General features: G+C 40.4%; 1 protein-coding gene across 1 annotated transcript in view; it reads right to left on the minus strand.

Annotated features, from left to right (window-relative positions):
• Positions 1 to 23874, minus strand: part of aacs (acetoacetyl-CoA synthetase) — a 171712-nt gene that overhangs the window by 33708 nt on the left and 114130 nt on the right. Inside the window, exons 9-11 of the mRNA XM_048556592.2 lie at positions 22339 to 22419; positions 19254 to 19378; positions 84 to 148 (exon numbers count right to left, since the gene is read on the minus strand). Coding sequence (XP_048412549.1) covers positions 84 to 148; positions 19254 to 19378; positions 22339 to 22419 — 271 coding nt within the window. The remainder of the gene's footprint in view (positions 1 to 83; positions 149 to 19253; positions 19379 to 22338; positions 22420 to 23874) is intronic.

Genomic DNA, 23874 nt, shown 5'->3' on the forward strand with positions numbered 1-23874 from the left:
AAAAGACAAATGTTTAAGAATTCATAGCAAGTAAAACAAAAGTCAAGCATATTTTTGTTACCCTCCCCTCGCCAAAGCATTACCTGGTTTCAGATTTTTTTCTTCTAAAACAGCCAGCCATTTTGCACCAGTTCCAAGTATAGTAATTCTGAGGAAGGATTGGGGAACAGAAGGAAAATTATTTATTTGTTAATTTCTAATTTGTTTCCTCTTGCAAGCTTTTCAACAGAGTTCTTATTTTTGCCTTTGTGTTTTGCATTCAGAAAATGAGAGGAGAAAATGCTTCAGAATATCCGTATTTTGGATATGAACCTCAGTCATCTTATATAGGTCAGACATAATTTAAGTTTTGCTATTTTAGAACAAATCGTTTTGATTCCAGTGCCTACACAAACATAAGAATACAACAAGGCAATTCAGCCCATTGAGCCTGCCACAACATTCGTACAATTGTGGCTAATGAACACTAGAATTCCTTCTACTCACCATACCTCCATAACCCTCAATGCTATTGGTAATCAGAGATCTATCAATCTGTACCTTAAACAGCTTCAAAGACTGATCTCCTACAGACCTCTCAGATAGAGAATTACAAAAGGTTCCCAACACACCGAGTCAACAAAAAACTCTCCTCACCTGTGACTGAGGTAGCATTCAATTCTTTATACAATTGTGCTGTATGGTTCTATACGACCCAACAGGTGTGCGCATGCATGTGCGTGTGATCCTATCTGCGTTTTAGATCTCTATTCTTTTAGATATCTTGTAGATTTCCATCAGGCCACCTCTGATTCTTTGAAACTCCAAAGAACGTCAGCCCATTTGCCCAAACTCTCTTGTTAGTATCAGAGATAATGGGAACTGCAGATGCTGGAGATTCCAAGATAATAAAATGTGAGGCTGGATATACTGCCATCATCCCTGGATCAAGATCAGTGAACCTTTGTCACACACTGTCTACGACAATGATATCTTTTCTGGAGATAAGGAGGCCCTCAGATGTGGTCTAACAAAGCCACTTTACAAGTAACGCAAGACTTCACTATTCCTGTACTCAAATCCTCTTGTGCAAAAGCAATGGCCTAGCAGTACTATCAGTAGACTATTGATACAAAAACTCAGCTAATGTTCTGGGTACCTGGTTCAAATCCCACCATTGCAGATGGTGGAATTTGAATTTAATTAATAAAAAAAGTGGAACTAAGAATCTACTGATGACCACGAAACAGGAAAAACCCATCAGGCCCATTTATGTTCTTCCTTTAGGGAAGGAAATTGCCATCCTCACCTGGTCTCGCCTACATGTGACTCCAGACAGCTAGTCGAGCAATAGCTTTACATAGTTATACTCATGGAACCATACCGTAATGACAACATCACACACACCACCACCACCACCATCCCTGGATATCTTCTGCCCCACCGGAAGGACAAACTGAGCAGGAGTGGTGACACTGTGGTATACTGTTGAGTTCCCAACAGTGACTCCAGACCCCATGAAGTCTCATGGCTTCAGGTTGAACATGGGCAAGGAAACTTCCTGTTCTCCCTCCGCTGATGAATCAGTGTCCCTCCACACAGAACGCTTGGGGACAGCACGGAAGGTGGCAAGGGCACAAAATGTAAACTAGATGAGGGGTTTAAATGTCCAACACAAACAGTGGCTCAGCAGCAGCATTTCCAACCAAACTGGTTGGGTCCTAAAGGATACTGCTGATACACTGCTCCACAAATATCCCCATCGTGAATAGGGGGGTGGGGAAGGAGACAGCCTAACACCTCTGTGCAAATGGCAAGACTGAGCATTCACGGCAGCCTTCAGTCAGAAATGAGCATCTCCAATAAGAGAAATTCTAACCACCACCCCTCGACATTCAATGATGTTACCATCACTGAATCCCACACTACAAACATTCTGGAGGGGGGGTGGTGGGTTCACCATTGACCAGAATCTCAAATGGACTCGCGACGTAGACACAGTTGGTACAACAGCAGGTTGGTACGACAGACTAAGGAAATTTTTTTTTTAAATTGTCAGTAGTGTACTAACTAACACAATGCTCTGGATCATTTTTAGCAATTACTTTGTGATGTAACAAGGTTGGGGGGGGGGGGCGCCATACGTAACCTCAGTGCCCACTAAGAAAGATGCAAACTAGCAGCAAATATAACACCAAGAAGGTGAACCTTCAAAAGATCAATAAAAACATAAGCAACCTCTTTTCAATGTCTGAAAGAGGAACAATCTTACTGTATGGAAATTCAGTTCGAGTTACATTTACGTCCTCTTCAATCTCACATAAAATTAATTTATTAGTCAGAAGCATCTATAAACATTGGACTGCATTACATTAAAAGGGCAACATTAGAAAGCTCTGCAAGTGAAAAAGGAAATAAATTCCATCCCCAAATCAACAGGATCTCATCTCACATTTTCAATCTAAGGTCATAGATAATTTTTCTTTCGAATGCAGAGACCACGTACTTCTATTAACTGAACTAAAGCACAGACTGATTTTTATTTTGTAATTTCACATTTTTCCCCAAAGCTTTATCAAGATATGCATCAATTACATTTGCAATCTAAGAAATTTTACTTTGAACAGCTTACTTAAAAATCAAACTGACAGATATTTTAAAATTGTCTTCAGTCGTGCAATAGTGAGATTCAGATGTTCGGTCAAACTACTCTTTCATGTCGGCTGACAGCCTATACTGTAACGCATCAATCACTTTAAATGGCAGAAGATGAAACTGTTGTGCATCACTATAACTACGTAGTTGCTTATCCAAATGTATTAGAACTTGGAACACATGCAGACAGGAAAAAGGATATTCAAAACAAATTGAGGAAAATTATGCAGCTTCAACTCATTCCATACTAAACACCATTTTGTGTGCCCTTATAAAATTCTGTTTAACATACCATTTTATTTGTGGCAGATATAAGATAGATCACTTACTCATAAGAAGGTCAAAATAAACATGCAGAAGAATCAGTGACCTGATTTAGTCTCAATGCCCTGTACAGTTAAAGAATTTTGCAACCTTAGCTAGGAGCACGGCAGCATGAAGCTCCAGCAAATAAAATGTGCACATTGTTGGGCTTTCTATTTACAGGCTACAGGAAAGACACTGCACTTTTATAATAAAGCAAAACTGCGGATGCTGAAAATCTGAAACAAAAATAGAAATTGCTGGAGAAACTCAGCAGGTCTGAGAGTATCTGTGGAGCGAAAGCAGAGTTAACATTTCAAATCCAGTGACCCTTATTTTAGGGGGGTGGTAGTAAGCAGTAGCTAGGGGGAGACCAGGCCCATACAGAAAGACAGACAGAGAGTTACACCGACAAAACGGCAGCTCACAGTAAGCCGATGAAGGAAATAAGCAGATAACGGGGACAATGAGTAGGTGAAAATAGGCTGGCTGTGCTGAAAACAGCCTGTATCATAACAGGGCCAGAGATGTTGGGGTAGGAAAAGGCCGTGTAAGGTGGTATTAGTGAAAATTATTGAACTCAATAGTGAGTACTGAAGGCTGCAAGGTCCCAAAGCAGAAGATGAGACACTGTTCTTCCAGCTTGCATCAAGCCTAACTGAAGCATTGCAGCAAGCCTGAGACAGTAACGCTGGCCAGGGAACACAGGGTGGTGTATTGAAACGGCAGGCAACTGGAAGCTCAGGACCATTTTTACAGACAGAACATAGGGGCTCCACAAAGCGGTCACCCAGTCTGCATTTCAATCCTCCAACGGTCTCCTCTTCATTAGATTACGGGGGTCTCCTCTGTGTAAATACCTGCTTCTCCTAGACATTATCAGTCTGTAAAACAGTCACTGGAACGGACACACTAACTGCTTTCTTTCCTCAGATGCTGCCAGGCCTGCTGAGTTTGTTATTAATTTCTGTCTCTGTTTCACTGAACTTACAATTGGATGTCCGAGAATTTGCCCAATGTGTCCATGCTTAATTTTAGGAGAATATGGCAAAATTATGCAATAAACAACAGAAAAGATAAAGAGATGCAAAACACTGCAGATGCTGGAAATCTGAATTAAAAACAGAAAATTCTAGAAATACTCAGCAGGTCTGGCAACAACTGTGGACAACGAAACAGGCTCAAAAGTTGTAGATCTCTTAGAAACCCAATAGTTTTCAAACAAGTGAGAAGAGGAAGACTGAACGGATGAACACAAAAAGACCAGTGCCAAAAGTTTTCATGTTACCATGCCAAAGGGAGCAACAATTACACTCAAAGAATCAAAAGATCTGCCAAGAGGAGATGAAAATGTCAGGGTCCTGAACAGCTACTGTCCAAAAATAAAAATCAAAGGAAATAAGAAAAAAAAACAGCAAAGAAACATGAAACTAAATGCAGGCAGATGTTAGGATCCAAAAGTATTAAATTCCACATTGAATCCAGATGACTGTAAAGTGCCCAGTCCAAAGAAGAATATCTCACTCCTCTAGCTTGAGCTGAACTTCATTAGAACACTGCAGAAGATCAAGGGCAAAAAGGTCAGCGTAGAAGCAAGATGGTGTACTAAAAGAGAAGTCAACTATAAAAAGGGTAGGAATGGTCATGCTTACAGAATGAACACAGATGATTCATTAAGTCACTGCCTTCATTTGGAGTCCCTGCTGTAGAGAAAACCACATCAAGAGCAGAGAATACAGTACACAGGTAAGAGAGAGGGAGTATTGTCAGCATATCTGATCTAAGAGAGTCAAACAGCCAAGTTTTCATGGAGTTCAACCTACTTTATAATCCTAGTCCCACCCAGCATTTATACTTCTCTTTGTAACAGATTTACCACCTGAGGAAATTTATAGCTTTAAAGTGAGAGCTCTTGCAGGTTGTTGGAAGTTTGTCAATTTTCATCTCCACTTGTTCCTATTATAATGCATACTCATTGAGCACTAATAGAGGTAGCATTGGGCGCGGCGGTGGGGGGTAGTGGTGGTGGGGTGGTGGGGGAGAAGAGATAAGATGGCATGAGGCACAAATTGGAACGACAGCTCCCAGCAGCGGGCCTTTTATTCAGCCCATCTCTGCACTTTCCCAGTCTCTTGGTCATCTCTGATCAGATTCTGGAGTGAAAACTGCATGTGACAGAGGCCTTTATTTCAAGGTGAGTCTGCCAAGTCAGGAGATTTCCTGTCAAGGCACCAGCCTGAACAGGGAAAACACAACCGAAAGTTTCAATTGTCAAGTTACTCTATTACAATACAGAATCTGAGTTCAAAAATCTAAGCAAATAATCTAGACTGTTACCTTCGTACAGGGAACAACGTGGGTTATATTTGAGTTTTATTCCTTATCAATTTTGAAGCAGGGTACATAACAAAATGTGTTAAATAGAGGATGATATCTGGTATTTCATGGTAACAAAAGAGCAAATAGAATTTAAGTGCATTGGGAACAATAATGTTATGCACTCAGGTGGCAGAGCACAAGTCCTAATATTTATCACCAAAATAGTTCAGTCATTGTATTTATTTGGACAAACAATCTCAGAAACTTAGCAACAAGTCGGGCTGGATGAACACAGCAGGTCAAGCAGCAGAGGAGCAGGAAAGCTGATGTTTTGGGCCTAGACCCTTTGCTCCTCTGATGCCGTTTCACCTGCTGTGTTCCTCCAGCCCTACACCTTGTTATCTGATTCTGTAGCATCTGCAGTTCCTACTATCTCAGAAACTTAGCAGTTTGGGGAAGGAAGAATCTCCATGAGATTGGTAATGCAAAAGTGTTGAAACGAGCAGGGAGGAAGTGTGTGGTAGACTGATTACTTATTCACAGATGGGTCACATTCTTGCAGGAGGGTGGGTGAGCAGCGGTGTAGTCTAGGTAGCTGTGGGAGTCGGTTGGCTTGTAATAGATATCAGTTCTGAGGCGGTCACAAGAGATGGAGACAGAGAGGTATCAGAGATGGTCCAGGTGAATTTAAGGTTGGGGGTGGAAGGTGTCAGTAAAGAGGATGAACTGTTCAAGCTCCTCGTGGGAGGACAAGGCAGCACCAACACAGTCAGAGATGTAGCAGAGGAAAAGGTGGGGGATAGTGCCAGTTCGGCAACTGAAGAGGGACTGTTTGACGTATCCTGCGAAGAGGCAGGCATAACTTCAGCCCATGCAGGTTACTTATTATTTACACAAAGCAACTACTAGACACTGGAGGTGGCTCTTCAAGACTGTAAATAAATTAGAAAGAAATATAAGGAAGCAATTTGAGGGGGTAAATCATCATTAACAAACCTCGTTTACATTTTTGACATGTTAAAAATCTAAATATTTCATTATCAAAGTATTCCATTTCCCAGACTCCAGGTTTGATGGGCTAATTAGCATTTTTCTACATTCAATTCCAATGTTCTGATTAGTTGATTAGAATTTCAAGAAGTTTCTTTAAAAAGTTCCACATAAAAGACTTGCTATTAAACTAAAGCTGCAGGGTTGTACAAGAGCCTGAGAATTTGTAAACGATGATGAAGGGAAAGGGTTATATAGACTTGCTGAATAATTAGTACTTGGACCCTTGTGGATTCTAATCTACATTTACAATCTGGCATCCAAACATATTTGTGCGCTACTGAAATGTGCTAACGACACTAAAATTACTGCATCCCATTATCCAGACATAAGCAAAGCTGCACTCTAAAATAACAAGGTTACCGAGTAACAGATTAGGAGGAATCTCCTGATACTCACAAGAATGGAAAACATATAATTAGCAGACACCCACCTTTTTCCAATTACATCTGACCTCCTGTTTCTATAGCAAGCACCTCATTAGTAATGTTGCAGTCTATCAGTTAAATCTGAAGAGTGACAGAGCTGGAGGAACATTCACTATGTTATAGGTGTAATAAAGCAAGTCAGAAATTACTTATGTACTGTGGCTACGCAAAACATCCAAATATTGCCCAATACAACGTCAACCACCATATAAAATAAATGATCTCATTCATTCATTGCCTTCTGTTTGTCGGATCATCCACTGTGTCAAAAGCAGTTGATAGATTAAAGCACTCTGAGACATTCTGAGGCACACAAGTTCTATTATGTACAGACCTCTCCTGAGCATTGAACTTCAAATCATCCCCACCCCTTTACGAGGTTTCAGATTTGTTCTGTGACCCACCATCCATTAGGAACAGTCTGCAACAAGGCTAATTAGGAATGTTATTGAAAAGTGCCTCAGGTAAAATCTCCACTTTCTAATCTAAGGAATCGGATGTTCTTTACACTGCAAAATAAAAACTTCTCCACCAGCACAATCTGACTGACAGAAATGATATTCCAATCAAAACCACTTCAGGCTTTACATATTGGAAAAGGAGAGGTCAGGTTTTCTTGGAACAAAATGCATTTTCTGTCACTAACACGTGACTTAAGAATATGAGTCAGTGGCAGCCTGTTTCCTGTCATAAACTTTTAACATCATTTTGCCATCACAGTTAGTTCCAAGCTTTCCTATACCTCCAAAATGAACTTTGCAGGGATTTAAAAGAGGAAAAATTTAGCATAGATCTTGCAAAATTATGCATTTATCTTCTGAAGTGTCCCAGCTTTATGCAAGATGTTCGTGACTGTGGAAAATTCGAATGTTTAAGTTTTATTTTCTACAGTTTACCTGTACCTTAAAGAGGGATGGATAGTGGAAGTCCTTGACTGTGACAATCCATGTGCTTTCGGAAGCAATTATTTTCTTTTCATGAAACAGCCCTTTAAACCACAATAAAACACACAATTGTGGACGGTGGAGGCCTGAAATAAAGTGCTAAAGGATCTCTGCTGATCGGGCAACCTCTGTACAGAGAAACAAAGTTTAGGAAGTATTCTGAAAAAGGGATAATTGGTTTCCTGATTTTGACATCATTAGGTTCTAACTAGTGCCCACATGACCTAGGATTGTCATCAGGCTGAACAGCTAAGAAGCAAGGCGTAAATATAAAGCTAATTGCAGCGATCTGAATCAGACAGCATTCTCCGCTTGGCAATTTAGAACACAGTGAGAAGGTGTGAAGAGAACAGTTCTCTGTCTGGCAGACTGCAATCACATCTTGGATTTAGAACCAGAAAATTGCTGGGAAGGCCAGAATAGAGCAATGACTGTGTTATTGTGTGTCATACAGTTGAAATTGGAAGGAGCAGAAGGCAGACAGAGGGATGGATTATGGATTGAACAATACCTATTGCTGCAATAACACAGTGTGAAGCTGGATGAACACAGCAGACCAAGCAGCATCAGAGGAGCTCGAAAGTTTGATGCATCAGGTTAAGACCCTTCTTCAGAAATGGGGGAGGGGAAGGGGATTCTGAAATAAATAGGGAGATGGGGGAGGGGGATAGAAGATGGATAAAGGAGAAGATAGGGTGAAAGGAGACAGACAGGTCAAAAGTGGGGGTGGGTTAGAGCCAGTGAAGGTGAAGGTAGGTGGGGAGTTAGGGAGGGGATAGGTCAGCCGAGGGACGACGGACAGGTCAAGGAGGCAGGATGAGGTTAGTGGGTAGGAGATGGGGTTGGGGCTTGAGGTGGGAAGAATGATTAGGGAGGCAGTGAGCAGTTGGGCTGGTTTTAGGATGTGGTTGGGGAAGGGGTGATTTTGAAGCTTGAAGTCCAGCATTGGCAGTTCCTACTATCTCTATTGCTGCAATCTCAGCTTTTGCCCAATGGACCATATAAATGGTCAGAGAAGGAAGTCTCTAGACTTTCTGCGTAATCAAGACCATCATGAGCTTACAGAGATGATTCATAGCTGTCTCTGAAGACTTTGGATGAAGCAACTGCTGAATGTGACTCCAGCATTGAAAATAATTGGATGGGAAGCGAGAAATCCTACAGACAAGGGGAGAGTGGGAAAGATTGTATGTGGTCTTACTTAGTGAAAAAGTAACGCAAGCGAATCTTTGTTGCATCAACTATTTAAGGTGAAATATACATTTTAGATTTGAAATATCCTTCACCCTTTATTTCAAACATTAATTAGGTCGATATCAGTTCACTTGAAACAGAAAAAAATTTTAAAGAAGTGAAAAGTAGCCCAGAGATTTTCTTTCTGCTGCTGTAAGGGCAGGAGGGATATCTTTCATTTTTAAAAAAAGTTATTGGTTTCAACAAGGTCTGTAACACTTCCCTTTACAAGGAGCATCGAGATGCTGAGGTAGAAAAGAGAAGCTAATTCTTCTCATCTGAAAACTGGAATGATATTGCACAGTACTGTGCAAATTTAGACCGTAACCATGAAATGTGGAAACGCATCTCGAGATTAGTACAATGAGAATCAGCTACCTCACCCAGTGTTACAGTCATTTTATTCAAAATAGCCATTCACAACTTCTTTAAAGAAGTCTTCCCTAGTACTTGGCAGAAATACAACTATGCCTTTTTACTTTCCTTATTGGTATCAAAATTACAAAAAATCCACTGCAAAAATGGGAAATAAATAGATGGAAAATGGACAAAAAGCAATCTTTTCCGTCCATATAAATTATCTGACCAGGACTGCACTGAAGCATCATGCTCCAATCAGATATGTAACTTTAGATCATTCAATCCAAAGTCTTCACCTACTAAAAGCTCAACTTGTGGTGTTTAAAAACCATTTCCCTGCAAGTTAGTACAGTACCTTAAAAGACATTTAAACAAAAATACAAAAGTATAATGTCAAATGGCAGTATCTTGCTTGTGTTACAAGCTTCTCTCAATTAAACAAGTTCTATTCAAACCTGCAGATAATAAACAAAAAAAAAATCAATATGGCAACATGTAGCATTGCAGCAAAATTTATGCAGAGTTCTTTACATTATTCAACAAACATTTTTCCTATTTATCAAACATCAGCCACCTCCATTAGGCTATAACAAAAATAGAAATTGCTTGAGAAACTTAGCACCTCTGGCAGCATCTGTGGAGAGAAAGCAGAGTCAATGTTTTGAGTCCTTCTCCATAACTGAAGTTTCTCCAGCATTTTCTACTGTTGTTTCAAACCTTCAGCATCCACAGTTCTTTGTTTTATTTCTTTAGTCTATACATGTGCAGTGACAATTCCAGATGTGACTTAAAACTGGATCAGGTACACATTATTATAGAATTACCTACGTAATTGTTATTTTGCCTTATGTACGTGATTTCACGGATCTACAAAAAGAAATCTCCACAGTGCATCAATATGCATTATAGCATTACTATAACACAGTTCAAATTTTTTTTTCCCCCCGTTATGCTACAATACATAAACCAAGATATATATTTTGCTCAAGGTCTTGTATTATTCCCAGACATATCCATATTCTATAAATCGCTGGGTAAAGTATCAATTGTCACAAAAGGTTTATGTTATTAAACAATTACTGATGCACCCATTGTAACTTGAAGACTGATTAGTTACAGCATTTTGGAATCAAATGGTTGTAGCTGTGGAATTGAAATAACAGAATTTTAAATTTTTTTTTAAAAATTGGGTTGTGCGCATTGCTATAATGGCTAGCATTTGTTGTTCATCCCCAATTGCTCAAGAAGGTTTTGGCGAGGCAATGTCTCAGTGTTGCATCCATCCAATGTAGACGCCTTCAAAATGCTGTTAGGGAGGGAATTCCAGGATTGTAATCTAGCAATAATGAAGAAACTTCAATATAGTTCCATGCACTTTGCAGGAAAAGTCACAGGCATTAGCGTTCCCATGGATTTGTTGACCTTGTCCTTCCTCAGTGACAGAGGTTAATGGTTTGGAAGGTGCTATGAAAGGAACTTTAGCAAGTTACTGCAGTACCTCCCACCGATGGTACGTACAGCTGCCAACAATGCACGTTTCAGTTAGCAGATGGCATTCCTATCAAACGGACTGCTTTTTACCTGGATAGTGTCTTTCTTCTTGAATGTTTTGGATATGCACTCATCCAACTAAATGAACAGTATTCTATCACACTCCTGACTTTTGCCTAGGAGACAACAGACAAACTCTTGGGAATCAGTAGGCGAGTCACTCTCTGCAAAATTCCCAGCCTCTGACCTGCTTTGCTCAAGCCTAAATGTTATCCAGTTCTTGCTGCACTTTAAAACAGACATCTTCAGTATGACGGAGCTGCAAGTAGTACTGAACATGGTGGCACCAGTGAGCTTCCCCACCTCTGACTTTACGTTGGAGGGACGCTCCATTGATGAAACGGCGAAACAGGATTAGATCTTGGAAACTACCTGAGGAACTCTTGCAAAGTTGTCCTGGAACTATGATGATTGGCTTCAAACAAACACAACCACCTTCCTCCATGCTGGGTACAATGTTAGTCAGCAAAAAATAAAAATTCCTCCGATTCCCAGTGATTTTTCTGATGCTGGATACAACTCCACCGTGACTTGCTAATACAGGACTTGACTCTTGCTGAAATAGAGATAGGTTGCTGAAGCTTTTCATTGAGCTATCTATTTATCTATCTACTTATTTTCTAGCTAACTATTGATCTCTGCCTTGAACATTAACAAGGGCTAAACTTCCACAGCTGTGAGGGGGTGCACAACTGCAAAGATTCATCATACTCAGTTAAAAAATTCCTCATCTCAGTATTAAAATGGCCTGGCCCCGATTATGAGGTATTCTCCCCTTGCTCCAGCCAGAATAACAACTTCTGCATCTACTCTGTATAGCTATTTAAGAATTTTGCAAGTTTCAAGGCAATCACCTCTCATTTTTCTAAATCATGGACAATACAGGCCCAGTCTGTTCAATATCTCCTCGCAAGACAGTCCCACCATAAAGTAATCAATCTGTTGACCCTTTGTTATATCTCCTCTATGGCAAGCATATCCTTCCATGGGTAAGGGGATGAAATATTCCAGGTGCAGTATCAACAAGGTTCAACACAATTAAAGCAGGACATACAAACTCCTGTACTTGAATCTTTATATGAGAGAGGCCAATATACCATTTGCTTCATGACGGCTTGCTGCACCTGCACGTTAGGTTTCAGTGACTTATGATTCAAAGGATATTCAAGTCGTTTTGAGCTTTAACATTTCCCAATCTCTCAATATTTAAGAGATGATCTACACCTGACTCTAACTACAAAAGTTGATAACCTCACATTACCCAAATTCACTCAATGTCCAAATTCCCTTGAAGCCTCCTCACAAGTCACATTACAAATTAGTTTTCAGTCAGCTGCAAATCTGGAATTATTATTGTTGGTCCCCATGTCCAAATCATGAACGCGGATCAAGAAGGTTGGGACCCAAGCACAGATCCCTGCGGCCCCACCCTGGATGCAGCCTACCAATTTGAGAATGATTCATTTATTTTTCAATCTGTTCTTTCTCCCCCATTAATGAATCCTCAATCCTCACCAGTATATCTTCCACTTTACCAATGTGCACTATTTTGCTTAATGAACTCCTGTATGGGGGCCTTTTTGAAAGCCAACTGGAAATCCATACACACAATTTCCCCTGGCTTGCCCTCATCTACTCCACTAACGATCATCCTCAAAAATACAAAGGAAGGTGCTGTTCTAATACACTTTCACAAGTCGTAGCAAAAGAATAGTTCATAGTTCATGCATTTGGCTTATCACAGGAGAAACAGTGAATTTGCAAAAGTCAATTGATTCTCGCCAATCATATTAATAACTTGTTTGTGCCTATTTTGAAAGGTAGAGCACAGTTCCCTGAAGCTTCCATAGGACACTAATAGGGGAAAACAAAATCTAAGCTTGTCATTACAAATACAACATTACTGTACTCACATGCCAGTTCTTCAAATGAATACAAAAATCAGCTCAACGTGCTGTGTTCAGGCCCACTCAAAGACAACCACCATTAGGCACAATGACATTCATTCAGGGTTCACGAATTTTTTGCAGAATAACCAGCTGCTGTGCGTATATATATATTTTTTAAAAACCTGGCCGTGTCCATAAATCAGTATAAATAAAAGCGAAAAATACCTCAGATGCTGGAAATCTGAAACAAACATAGAAAATTCTGGAAAAACCTCAGCAGGACCGGCAGCGTCTGTGAAGAGAAAAAAAAGTTAACATTTTGGGTTCAGTTTGAATGAGGAGGTTGTAGTGAACTTGAAATGTTAACTCCCTCACTCCCCAGATGCTGCCAGATCTGCTGAGTCTGTCCAGCATGTTCCGTATTTGTTCCATATCCAGGAATGCTTGACATCCAGACAGCATTTGTCCCACTCTTTTTTTTGTGAGCAGACACTAGAAATCTGATAAATAAAAACTGGAAGATGCTAAAAATCAGACATAAAAACAAAGAGAAACTGCTGGAAAACCTCAGCAGGTCTGGCAGCATCTGTGGAGAGAAATCAGTGTTAACATTTCAGGGTGAGTGATGCTCCCTCAGAATGGAAATAAGAACTGTTCTGAGGAAGGGTGACTTGACCTGAAACATTAACCGATTTCTCTCCACTGATGCTGCCACACCTGTTGAGTTGAGCTTTTCCAGCAATTTCTGTTTTTCCTTGTGACTTGGAATCTGCTAGGAAGACCGCTGAAGTAATGATCTTTAATTTTTGTACGTGTGTAGCAAGTACACTTTGGGCACTTGTCCTGATGGCCCTACATTCACAGGCAGGACAGCACTACCGCACTTCCTCACTGTTCCCTTTACCCACACCCACTCCCTCAAACACTTAATCTTCTGGCAATGCAAAAAAAAGGTGCCCCCTATATATTACCTGACACACAGTCAGCTTGCATTTTATAGTATCCTAGGTATCTGGTTACCAAAGCTATTGCACAGACTCCATTTCCACTTGATATCGATTTGAGCTTAATTTATTGCCTCAGCCATAAAGAAGCATTCCAGTTTATTGGCACTGCATTCTTCCCCTGTGCTGCAATGAAAGTCATGTTGTTTATATTTTTTATTTGTCTGTAAAGTTCATTCCATTAAGTGAAAGTGATCTAAATTTACAAAACACAAACAACTCCAATTTTATGATTATATCAATAATCAGAATAACAAAAAAAACACCAGACTGAAGAACAGAACAGTGGAACAATGAACTTGTGTCTATGGCAGCATGGACATAAAGCTGAAATTTAGCTGAGCTTCCCAGCACTCATGATTTTAATGCCTTACAATGAGGAATTAAATAAACAACAATTTTTCAAACTCTCTTCAACATGGAACTCATTGAAATCAACTTTCAATATCTGCATGTTGGTGCTGTCACACAGCAGTTTGAGATTAGCTTTCAAGCTAGTGCGACAGTATTACTATGAAAAATTAAAATTAACAATTTTCCAAAATATTTTCAAAATGTGGCTAATTTAAATTAGCTTTCAGTTCTGCAAGTTAGCACTGGCACACAGACATTTGGCAACAAATTTCAACAACTTAATGTTTCCTATTCAACAAGGGATCTACTGAAGGGTGATACTCAACTTATTTAGCATCAGTGAAATAAATCTTTATTAGCTTGATCAAAGATAGTGGTGTCAAGTGTCAGACTGCCTGTTTCTCTTCTCTACTATACCCTATCTTCTACCCCAGTCGCTAAAATTATAGTTTGTCTTCTAAATAATGATACAGTTCCTACCAATCCTTAGTTAAAACAAAATTCAGTTGCTACACTCTTCATCCATGAGCAGGAGAACAAAGTTATTTCCTGACACACTTTATTATTCTGGACGAGTTATTAGTCAAACTGTTAAAATGCAATTTAAAGAAGTAACAAGTCAATATTAATTGTACGTGGCCTCCCTTACAATTGTAAAATTATTTTTGGTTGAAGACAAAGTAATAGTCACATATAACTTTTAAACGATTACTTTAAATTTTTAGCTATTGTGACCCCATGAGCTCCTTCAACAACACTATTACCTCAACCAATAGCTAAAGTTGTTGTAATTGGCTGAATTATAGTGGTTATGGTATATTAATAAAGTTGAACAACACCAAAAATTTATTTTTCACTTTAAACAATTCACTCATGCAAGAATTCACCTTACACCACCAGAAAAAGGTTAATATTAAACAAACTGGGTAAAGGCCCTAATGGTCATATTAAAGATACTTTAAAATGAAAGACTAGCAGTGAGACGAAGTTGGTTATTTTTAAGAGCATCAGCAGCATGTAAGAGTTTAACATGCAGAAAACCAGAATTTCCAAAATAGACACTCTACCAGACATCACACTTAGTTTAATTTGAAAGGGTATTGAAGTTGCAATTAATACGTCTTTGCAAAATCTTATACCCAATGCTTCCCGAGGCAACAATTTGACAACTCTAACACCTGGGCATTTTAACAAAATCACAAAACATTAGGAGGAAATGGACTAAATGATCATGTAAATCTATCATAAAATCAATGTATTTTGCTAAACATTTCTGCTATTGGTTTCAAATATTTATACCAACATCAATGATGTAGGATTAAAAGATATGTGTCTCAGGAAAAGCTCTGCAAATCTGCCAGGAGCTGTCGACCTCCAATGACGCCCATTGAAACACATGAAAACTTGATTCAGAATATGAGATGCACTCATCTCATCATGAACTAAACACATTTGCAGCCACAAGAGAGACTATCATGCATTCAATTTTCTTGAAAATACAAAAGGGATTTTGCTGGAAACAATCCACATATCAGCATCAGAATTAACATGTAAATCACAAATTGCTATTACATTCCTTTGGATAAACTTGGATGGAGAATAACGAGCTTAGATGTAGCTGTTTGCCAGTATAAATTTGAAGCATTGCTGAAAAATTGTTTTTGTCAAAGCATTTCATCTCTCACTTTCCAGGGCATTTTGCAACAATACCCAAAACAAGGGTAAGAAACAACATTTATTGTATAGAAGAGGAGAATACTGATTAGTTTACTGATCAAGGTGTTGCCATGCAGAATGTACCTGTTAATGGTGAATGACAGTTAAAATTTAAACAAAGTCTGGCATTTAAGTCAGGTAGGTCAACAGTGATTTCCAAGGGATTTCCCTGAACAATGAATCTGGGAATGGTCGGCACCTACAGCTATCAACTTATCCTGAGTGTGTGAAGAACAGTGCTGACAACTAATTTAATAACTGTTGGCTTATTTCTCAGGATGGTATCCTAATCAAAGCCCGTCTGCCATCCAATCAGTATTCCCCCCTCATGCAGTACAAATAACTTCTCCCCTTGAATCCGAGCTTTGCTAATTGGTTAATTCAAACATTGCCATTTACACCTACATGTTGGTGAATTCTTGCTTTGGTTTGAACAGTTTAAGAGTTTGATTCAATGCGATTTGCACTTGGAGAGGATACGGGACCCTGTGGCACCACCTGCCTGCTCATACACAATCTTAGAAAATCTCAAACTGAACAATCATTCTAGTCCCATGAAAATAACTTTATGATAACACTGCGTTTCAAACAATGGCACTTGGTCTTCCCGACATTCAAACGTAGGATTATTAAAAAAAGTAGAAACACTAATTTCAACTGCTTAACATTATATGCAACATCTTGTTGCAGGATTATCAAAGTCAAATTTCTTGTAATAAGGCAACAAAAAAAACGTTTGCGTGGAACTGAGGTAATTCTGATGTAATAACAAACATGAACTGTAAATGCATGTATACATAATATAAATCACACTTTACAATAAGTACTTGTTGTATTGGATTTACATTTAATGCCATGGAGAACTCATAGCACTACACCAAAAACCCAGTGCTAACTACCTTAATCAGTTCTGAGCTCAATGAGCAGCATATGTACATCCTATATACCAAGATTCGGCAGGATCTGAGGAATGTAGATTGGGAGAAACTGTTTGAAGGTAAATCCACATTTGATATGTGGGATGCTTTTAAGGAGAGGTTGATTAGTGTGCAGGAGAGACATGTTCCTGTGAAAATGAGGAATAGAAAAGGCAAGATCAGGGAACCATAGATGACAGGTGAAATTGTGAGACTAGCCAAGAGGAAAAAGGAAGCATACATGAGGTCTAGGTGACTGAAGACAGACAAAGCTTTGCAAGAATATCGGGAACGTAGAGCGAATCTGAAAAAAGGGATTAAGAGGGCTAAGAGAGGACATGAGATATTGCTGGCAAACATGGTTAAGGAAAATCCCAAAGCCTTTTATTCGTATATAAAGAGCAAGAGGGTAACTAGAGAAAGGATTGGCCCCTTAAGGACAAAGAAGGAAAGTGGTGCACTGAGTCAGAGAAAATGGGTGACATTCTTAACGAGTACTTTGCATCGGTATTCACCAAGGAGAGGGACATAACAGATGTTGAAGTTAGGGACAGATGTTTGCTTACTCTAGGTCAAGTTGTCATAAGGAAGGAGGAAGTGTTAGGTATCCTAAAAGACATTACAGTAGATAGGATGGGATCTATCCCAGGTTACTGAGGGAAGCGAGAGAGGAAGTAGCCGGGGCCCTAACAGATACCTTTGCAGCGTCCTTAGACAAGGGTGAGGTCCCAGAGGACTGGAGACTTGCTAATGTTGTCCCCTTGTTTAAAAAGAGCAGCAAAGATAATCCAGATAATTATCAACTGGTGAGCCTGACGTCAGTGGTAGGGAAGCTACTGGAGAAGATACTGAGGGATAGGATCTATTCCCATTTGGAAGAAAATGGGCTTATCAGTGATAGGCAACATGGTTTTGTACAGGGAAGGTCATGTCTTACCAACTTAATAGAATTCTTTGAGGACATGACAAAGTTGATTGATGAGGGAAAGGCTGTAGATGTCATATACATGGACTTCAGTAAGGTGTTTGATAAGGTTCCCCATGGCAGGCTGATGGAGAAAGTGAAGTCACATGGGGTCCAGGGTGTGCTAGCTAGATGGATAAAAATATTGGCTGGGCAACAGGAGACAGAGGGTAGTAGTAGAAGGGAGTTTCTCAAATTGGAGACCTGTAACCAGTGGTGTTCCACAAGGATCTGTGCTGGGACCACTGTTGTTTATGATATATGTAAATGATCTGGATGAAGGTGTAAGCGGTCTGATCAGCAAGTTTGCTGATGACACTAAGATTGGTGAAGTAGCTGATAGTGGAGGGGACTGTCAGAGAATACAGCAGAATATAGATAGACTGGGGAGTTGGGCAGATAAATGGCAGATAGAGTTCAATCCGGGCAAATGCGAGGTGGTGCATTTTGGAAGATCAAATTCAAGGGCAAACTATACAGTAAATGGAAAAGTCTGAGGGAAAATTGATGAACAGAGAGATCTGGGTGTTCAGGTCCATTGTTCCCTGAAGGTGACAATGCAGGTCAATAGGGTGGTCAAGAAGGCATATGGCATGCTTTCCTTCATTAGGCGGGGTATTGAGTACAAGAGTTGGCAGGTCATGTTGCAGTTGTATAGGACTTTGGTTCGGCCACATTTGGAGTACTGTATACAGTTCTGGTCGCCACATTACCAAAAGGATGTGGATGCTTTGGAGAGGGTGCAGAGGAGGTTCACCAGGATGTTGCCTGGTATGGAGGGTGCTCGCAATGAAGAGAGGTTGAGTAGATTAGGATTATTTTCATTAGAAAGACGGAGATTGAGGGGGGACCTGATTTAGGTCTACAAAATCATGAGGGGTATAGACAGAGTGGATAACAAAAAGCTTTTTCCCCAGAGTAGGGGGACTCAATCACTGGGGGTCATGAGTTCAAAGTGAGAGGAGGAAAGTTTAAGGGAGATATGCGTGGAAAGTTCTTTACACAGAGGATGGTGGGTGCCTGGAACGCGTTGCCAGCGGAGGTGGTAAACACAGACACGTTAGCGTCTTTTAAGATATATTTGGACAGGTACCTGGATGGGCAGGGAGCAAATGGATACAGACTATTAGAAAATAGATGACAGGTTAGACAGAGGATCTTGATCGGCGCAGGCTTGGGGGGGGCCGAATGGCCTGTTCCTGTGCTGTAGGTTTCTTTGTTATATTTTCTACAAGATACATCATGTATAGGACATGAAAACTGTTACAATCTTCATAATTTACTTAAAACACAGAAAATTAGAGCAGAGTAGACCATTCAGCCCTGTCATTCCATATGATCATTCAACTCAATGCCCTGTTCCTGCTTTCTCCCCATTACCTTTGATCCCTTTAGGCCCAAGACCTATATGTAACTCCTTCATGAAGGCATTCAATGTTTTGGGTTTAAATTCTTTCTCTAGCAAAGAATTCCACGGGCTCACCACCCTCCAGGCGAAGGGATTTCTCTTCGCCTTGTGCAGTTCTGATTTATTTCAATCCACACCTTTATATTGTTGCATATTGTCACAGGCAAACAACGTCTTACCCCAGTTTGTCAACCAAGTCCCACAGCACATTTGGAGAAGGAACAAGTGGAGAGCCATCATACAGGACGATGGAGGCTCCTGTAGCAAGAGCTGATACAAGCCAGTTCCACATCATCCAGCCAGTCTAGAAAAGAGAGAGATTGAAGAAAAAGCAGGTTCATTAAAACATCAGATGACATTATTTAAAAGGTGAAACTGGAATCGTTATATCATCATTATCATAAAATCTGGGGCACTGTTTTCTTGCAGCAGTGGAATATCAAACAAAATTGCAGAGGAACAGGTCACAAAGACCTGTTTGCATTTACCTTGCAACTTGTAGTTAAATGATAAGAAAGCATATTAAATAGGCTATCCTAGTTTTCACTGCAGTGGAGGCAAAAAAATGAATTAAGATTGCAAAACAAAATTAAGAATTCATGGAGCAATTACACTGTCAAGTATATCATGGGAATGAGTGCCATTCATAAACAGAAAAGTAAAGAACAGTTTACCACAACATCAAGCAACTGGGGTGGGATTCAAGTAAACTTGTGATTAAGTAAGTTATAAAAGGTTCACTCATCCTGTCATGTTGTGTGTTGAACCCTGTGCAAGAATAAAGTCCAATACTAATGATAACAGGCTTTTGAGCTGCGGCAGTTTGGATCCTCCAACAAAACTGTGGACTATCCTGTGGCAAATCCTGTGTGTTTATTTGACTGAGTCACATACACAGTCAACTGCTGCTCCATTGGATACGTCCGCTTGTTACATCCATGTGTGAACAGTTCAACAAACCAACATCCTCAGATCACCCCATGCTCTCATCTCCATGAGAATTCATGAATTCAATGGTGAACATAGCCATAGAAAGTGGCATGTTCTCCTCTGCACTTCAAAACATTTCCAGCTCCCATCAGGAATGAGATGAATCGTGTTGAGATAGTGTGTTTTCCTCCAGGCAATTTGTAACACGTATTTCACGCATGATGAACAGTACTCATGGTGGGACACTGGGAGGCAAGACCTCAGGAGCAAGTGAAAGAAAGAAAAAGAAATACAGTGGGGCTGGCAAGAGAGAGACAGACAGACAGGAAAGTGATATAATACGGCGAGGAGAAACGGAGACCAAGAAAGGGGACACCATTCTCCTTCTGCAGCAAGACATCAGATTTTCAGGGCAGAAACTGAAGTGATCAACTCCTCTCGGACCATCAATTCACACAAGTTCCAGTCTCCATGAGAACTGGACAGGTCAGTACCAGGGCTGTCAAGATTCTAACAAGCCTTGCACCAAATCAGGGTGGGGGAATCAATGTAAAAGAAAAATAGGTGGAGGAAGGAAAACTCTGATGCCCAATGGTCATAGGACTCGTGGTCAGTTTGGATATGTTCCTGATGTACAGTAATGTGATGAGTGAATCGGGGCGTACTGTACCTTCCTGTTGTTGTTTGGTGTGACAGTGTTTTTACACAAGTCCATTTGTGGGGTTTGGGGTCATTACTGTTGAAATTTAGGGCTTCATTCGTGTGTGGGGCTTTTGTATGCACTTTGGTCAGAAATTCCCTGTTGACCTGGATGTGACAGTAGAACACTGTTCAAATGAGCCACAACACCCTGCAGCATCACAGAATTACACCAAAAAGAAGAATACCCCCACCAAGTATTTAGAGACAACAGATACCTGAACAGCTGGGTCCGACGATGCCTATTACACAAACAACAGGAAGGCACACCTGTCACATTGTTGTACATCAGGAACGTATCTGGACTGACCACAAGAGTCCTACAACCATTGGGCATCAGAGTGGCACACAAACCTGCACCAACCCCATACCAACTGCTAACAGGAACAAAAGACCCCTTACCCACTATGTACAGAACCAACGTACTCTACAAGATTCCATGCAAGGACCGTGACAAACATTACATTGGACAGACAGGAAGGGAATTGGGCACAAGAACACATGAACACTAAACAGCAACAAAAAGACACGACCAGTACTCATTCATCTCCAGTCACACAAATGGAGAACCATCAGTTCGATTGGGACATCGTCAGCATCCTACGACAGGCCAAACAGAGATGAGCACAGAAATTTCTAGAGACCTGGTTCTCCACAAGACGACCATCAATAAACGCGTAGAATTAGGCCCTATGTATAAACACCACTGCAAAGGAAAACCGGAAATGACGTAATCAACTCCAACAGACCCCAGAGTTTAAATACTGGACAGGAAAATACAACAAAACTTCATTGGAGGCTGCATGGATGATGTCACCCAGCAGGGTCATGAAACATTTGCGAAATAACGATCCAGCTCGGCGAGTGAACCAACCACAGTATCCACAACCTGAGCTACAAATCTACTCAAGAACCTCAGACTTCTAATTCATTCATTCATGGGAGGTGGGCATCGTTGGCTAGGCCAGCATTTATTGCCCAGAGGCCAGTTAAGAGTCAAGGACATTTGTTTTGTGCTTTGAGCCACACGGAGGCCAGACCAGGTAAGGATGACAGATTTCCCTCTCAGACAGTGAACTTAGTGAACCAGATGGGATTTTCCCAACAATGGTTTCATGATGATCATTAAACTCTTATTTCCGGATTATTACTGCATTAAGATTTCACCATCTGGTGTGCCAGGATTCAAACCTAGTGCCCAAAACATGGGTGGGGTCTCTTAATTAACAATGCAGCAATAATACCACCAGGCTATCACCTACCATTGAATGCAAGAGCAGGAGCAAGAGTGAAGTCTGAAAATGGACAGCGCTGCTGTGTATACAGGTGACACTAGGGGAAAATCACTGACAATAACATGGAGTGAGCAGGAAACATAATGAGCCAACGACGGCTCCATTACACTGCCTTTTTAATTTCATTGGCAACTGAACCCTCCCCACACCCAATGACATGAAAACAAATTCAAGTATAATCATTTGTATTTTTACAGAAAAGGCCCTAGCTGCCCTTGGTAATGCAAATGAAATGACAAGCTTTGACAAGTGCAGGGATTTATTTGTGCTGCAACAACCAGGAAGGTGGTGCAGCTTCCCATTCTGTACGTTATTTATGCACACAATAATATGCACTTACTGTAGAGTAGTAGATAATGACATCACTGCTGCTCATGTTGCCATGGAGAATGTGCTCCTTTAGATGCTGGATGAGCGTGCCCTGTGAAGAGATTGTACTTCATGAGACATCGATAACTAGAGCTTGAGGCTATAATATCATGTCCTCGCAGCGTTCACTTGCTGGTACACTCCAGTTTAAGTGTTAAGCCATCTTATATTTAAAATTATTCATGCACTTACACCATAGCCCAAACAAGAGAAATGACGCAGCATTGTATGGAGAGGGAAGTCTCTCATCATCCCTGTTGACACCATATGTTAGTGCACTGCTGCGCTAAACAGACATCAGCAGGGCCCAGCAGTCCTTTAGACATTCAACAGATTACATGTACATTTAAAACTATTAAACAATGTCATGCTGCCTGGTACACTGCTTAAACTATTAAAATGCAAATGCTGGACAATAGCCTCTCAGCCACAAGGTGGACACCCAGTGCTAAAGTGAGCAAAGGTCACTCATCCCTCATGCACCACCCCACTTGCAGATGAGCTATGGATTATTGCACTTGTCTTCCTGCACCCATACTTCCCCACCTCCAAACCCAACCCTTTACATGTCACCAAACAGGCAAAGCCCACTGTCCCCACATCCTCCAAACATGTGACAGCATGACATCCACCCTTATAACCAGATGAGTGAGGTCTCATCTCCCTCCGATGGCTAATAAAAACCAATAAGTAGTTGGGAGTCTCAATTCAATGCAGCATTTGATGCATTCTAACTGAAGTGAAGCTAACTACAAAAGAAGTTCAACCTCAACTTGCTCAGAAGTTAAACTAGAGTAAATGGCAAATTGCCTCAAAGTGAAAAGTGGGGATGCAGATTTTCCACACAAAATTTGTTGTCATGTTACATCTTTATTTACCTACAACTGCAACTAATGAAGCTGGAGTAAATGTGCGCAGCATGCATAGGTGCCCACCCTTCATTAACTAATGGGAAAGAGAGGGCAGGAGTTGCACAAAGATTGGGAAAGCTTCAATTGTCACCAGCCTCTCAACAGCTGTAAAATATGCTGGCTGTCTCTCAATGGTTTGAGGAGTATGGGCAAGGGACAATTATTGCTCATCTCCTGTCACTTTGAAGTGATGATTCACCAGTTCCCATGCAGCAGCTCTTCTGTCACACTGAAGTCACATGTAGGCTAGAACAGATAAAAGACAGCAGGCTAGACATTCTCCTGCAATGCCATGAACGGCCCACAAATGGCTGAATTCCATATTTTAATATTGTCACAGGTACCTTGAACTTAATGTCAAGGTTGCTAGTCCATTACAATAAAATTTACAATTTTTACTATTGCATAAATTAATAATTATTTTTGCAAAAATATCCCAAATAATTTGTAATATTGTAGATTACAAAAAAAATCACAAAACAAGAATCAATTGGAACTTGCAATTACCACTAATAAAATGCCAACACTCCAACACATAATTCTAAGAAAGTCTGTTTCTGATTAAACTCAGCATTAGAGCAAACCAAATTAAGTAA

This window comes from Stegostoma tigrinum, chromosome 26 (assembly GCF_030684315.1).
Source record: "Stegostoma tigrinum isolate sSteTig4 chromosome 26, sSteTig4.hap1, whole genome shotgun sequence".
Taxonomy (NCBI): domain Eukaryota; kingdom Metazoa; phylum Chordata; class Chondrichthyes; order Orectolobiformes; family Stegostomatidae; genus Stegostoma; species Stegostoma tigrinum.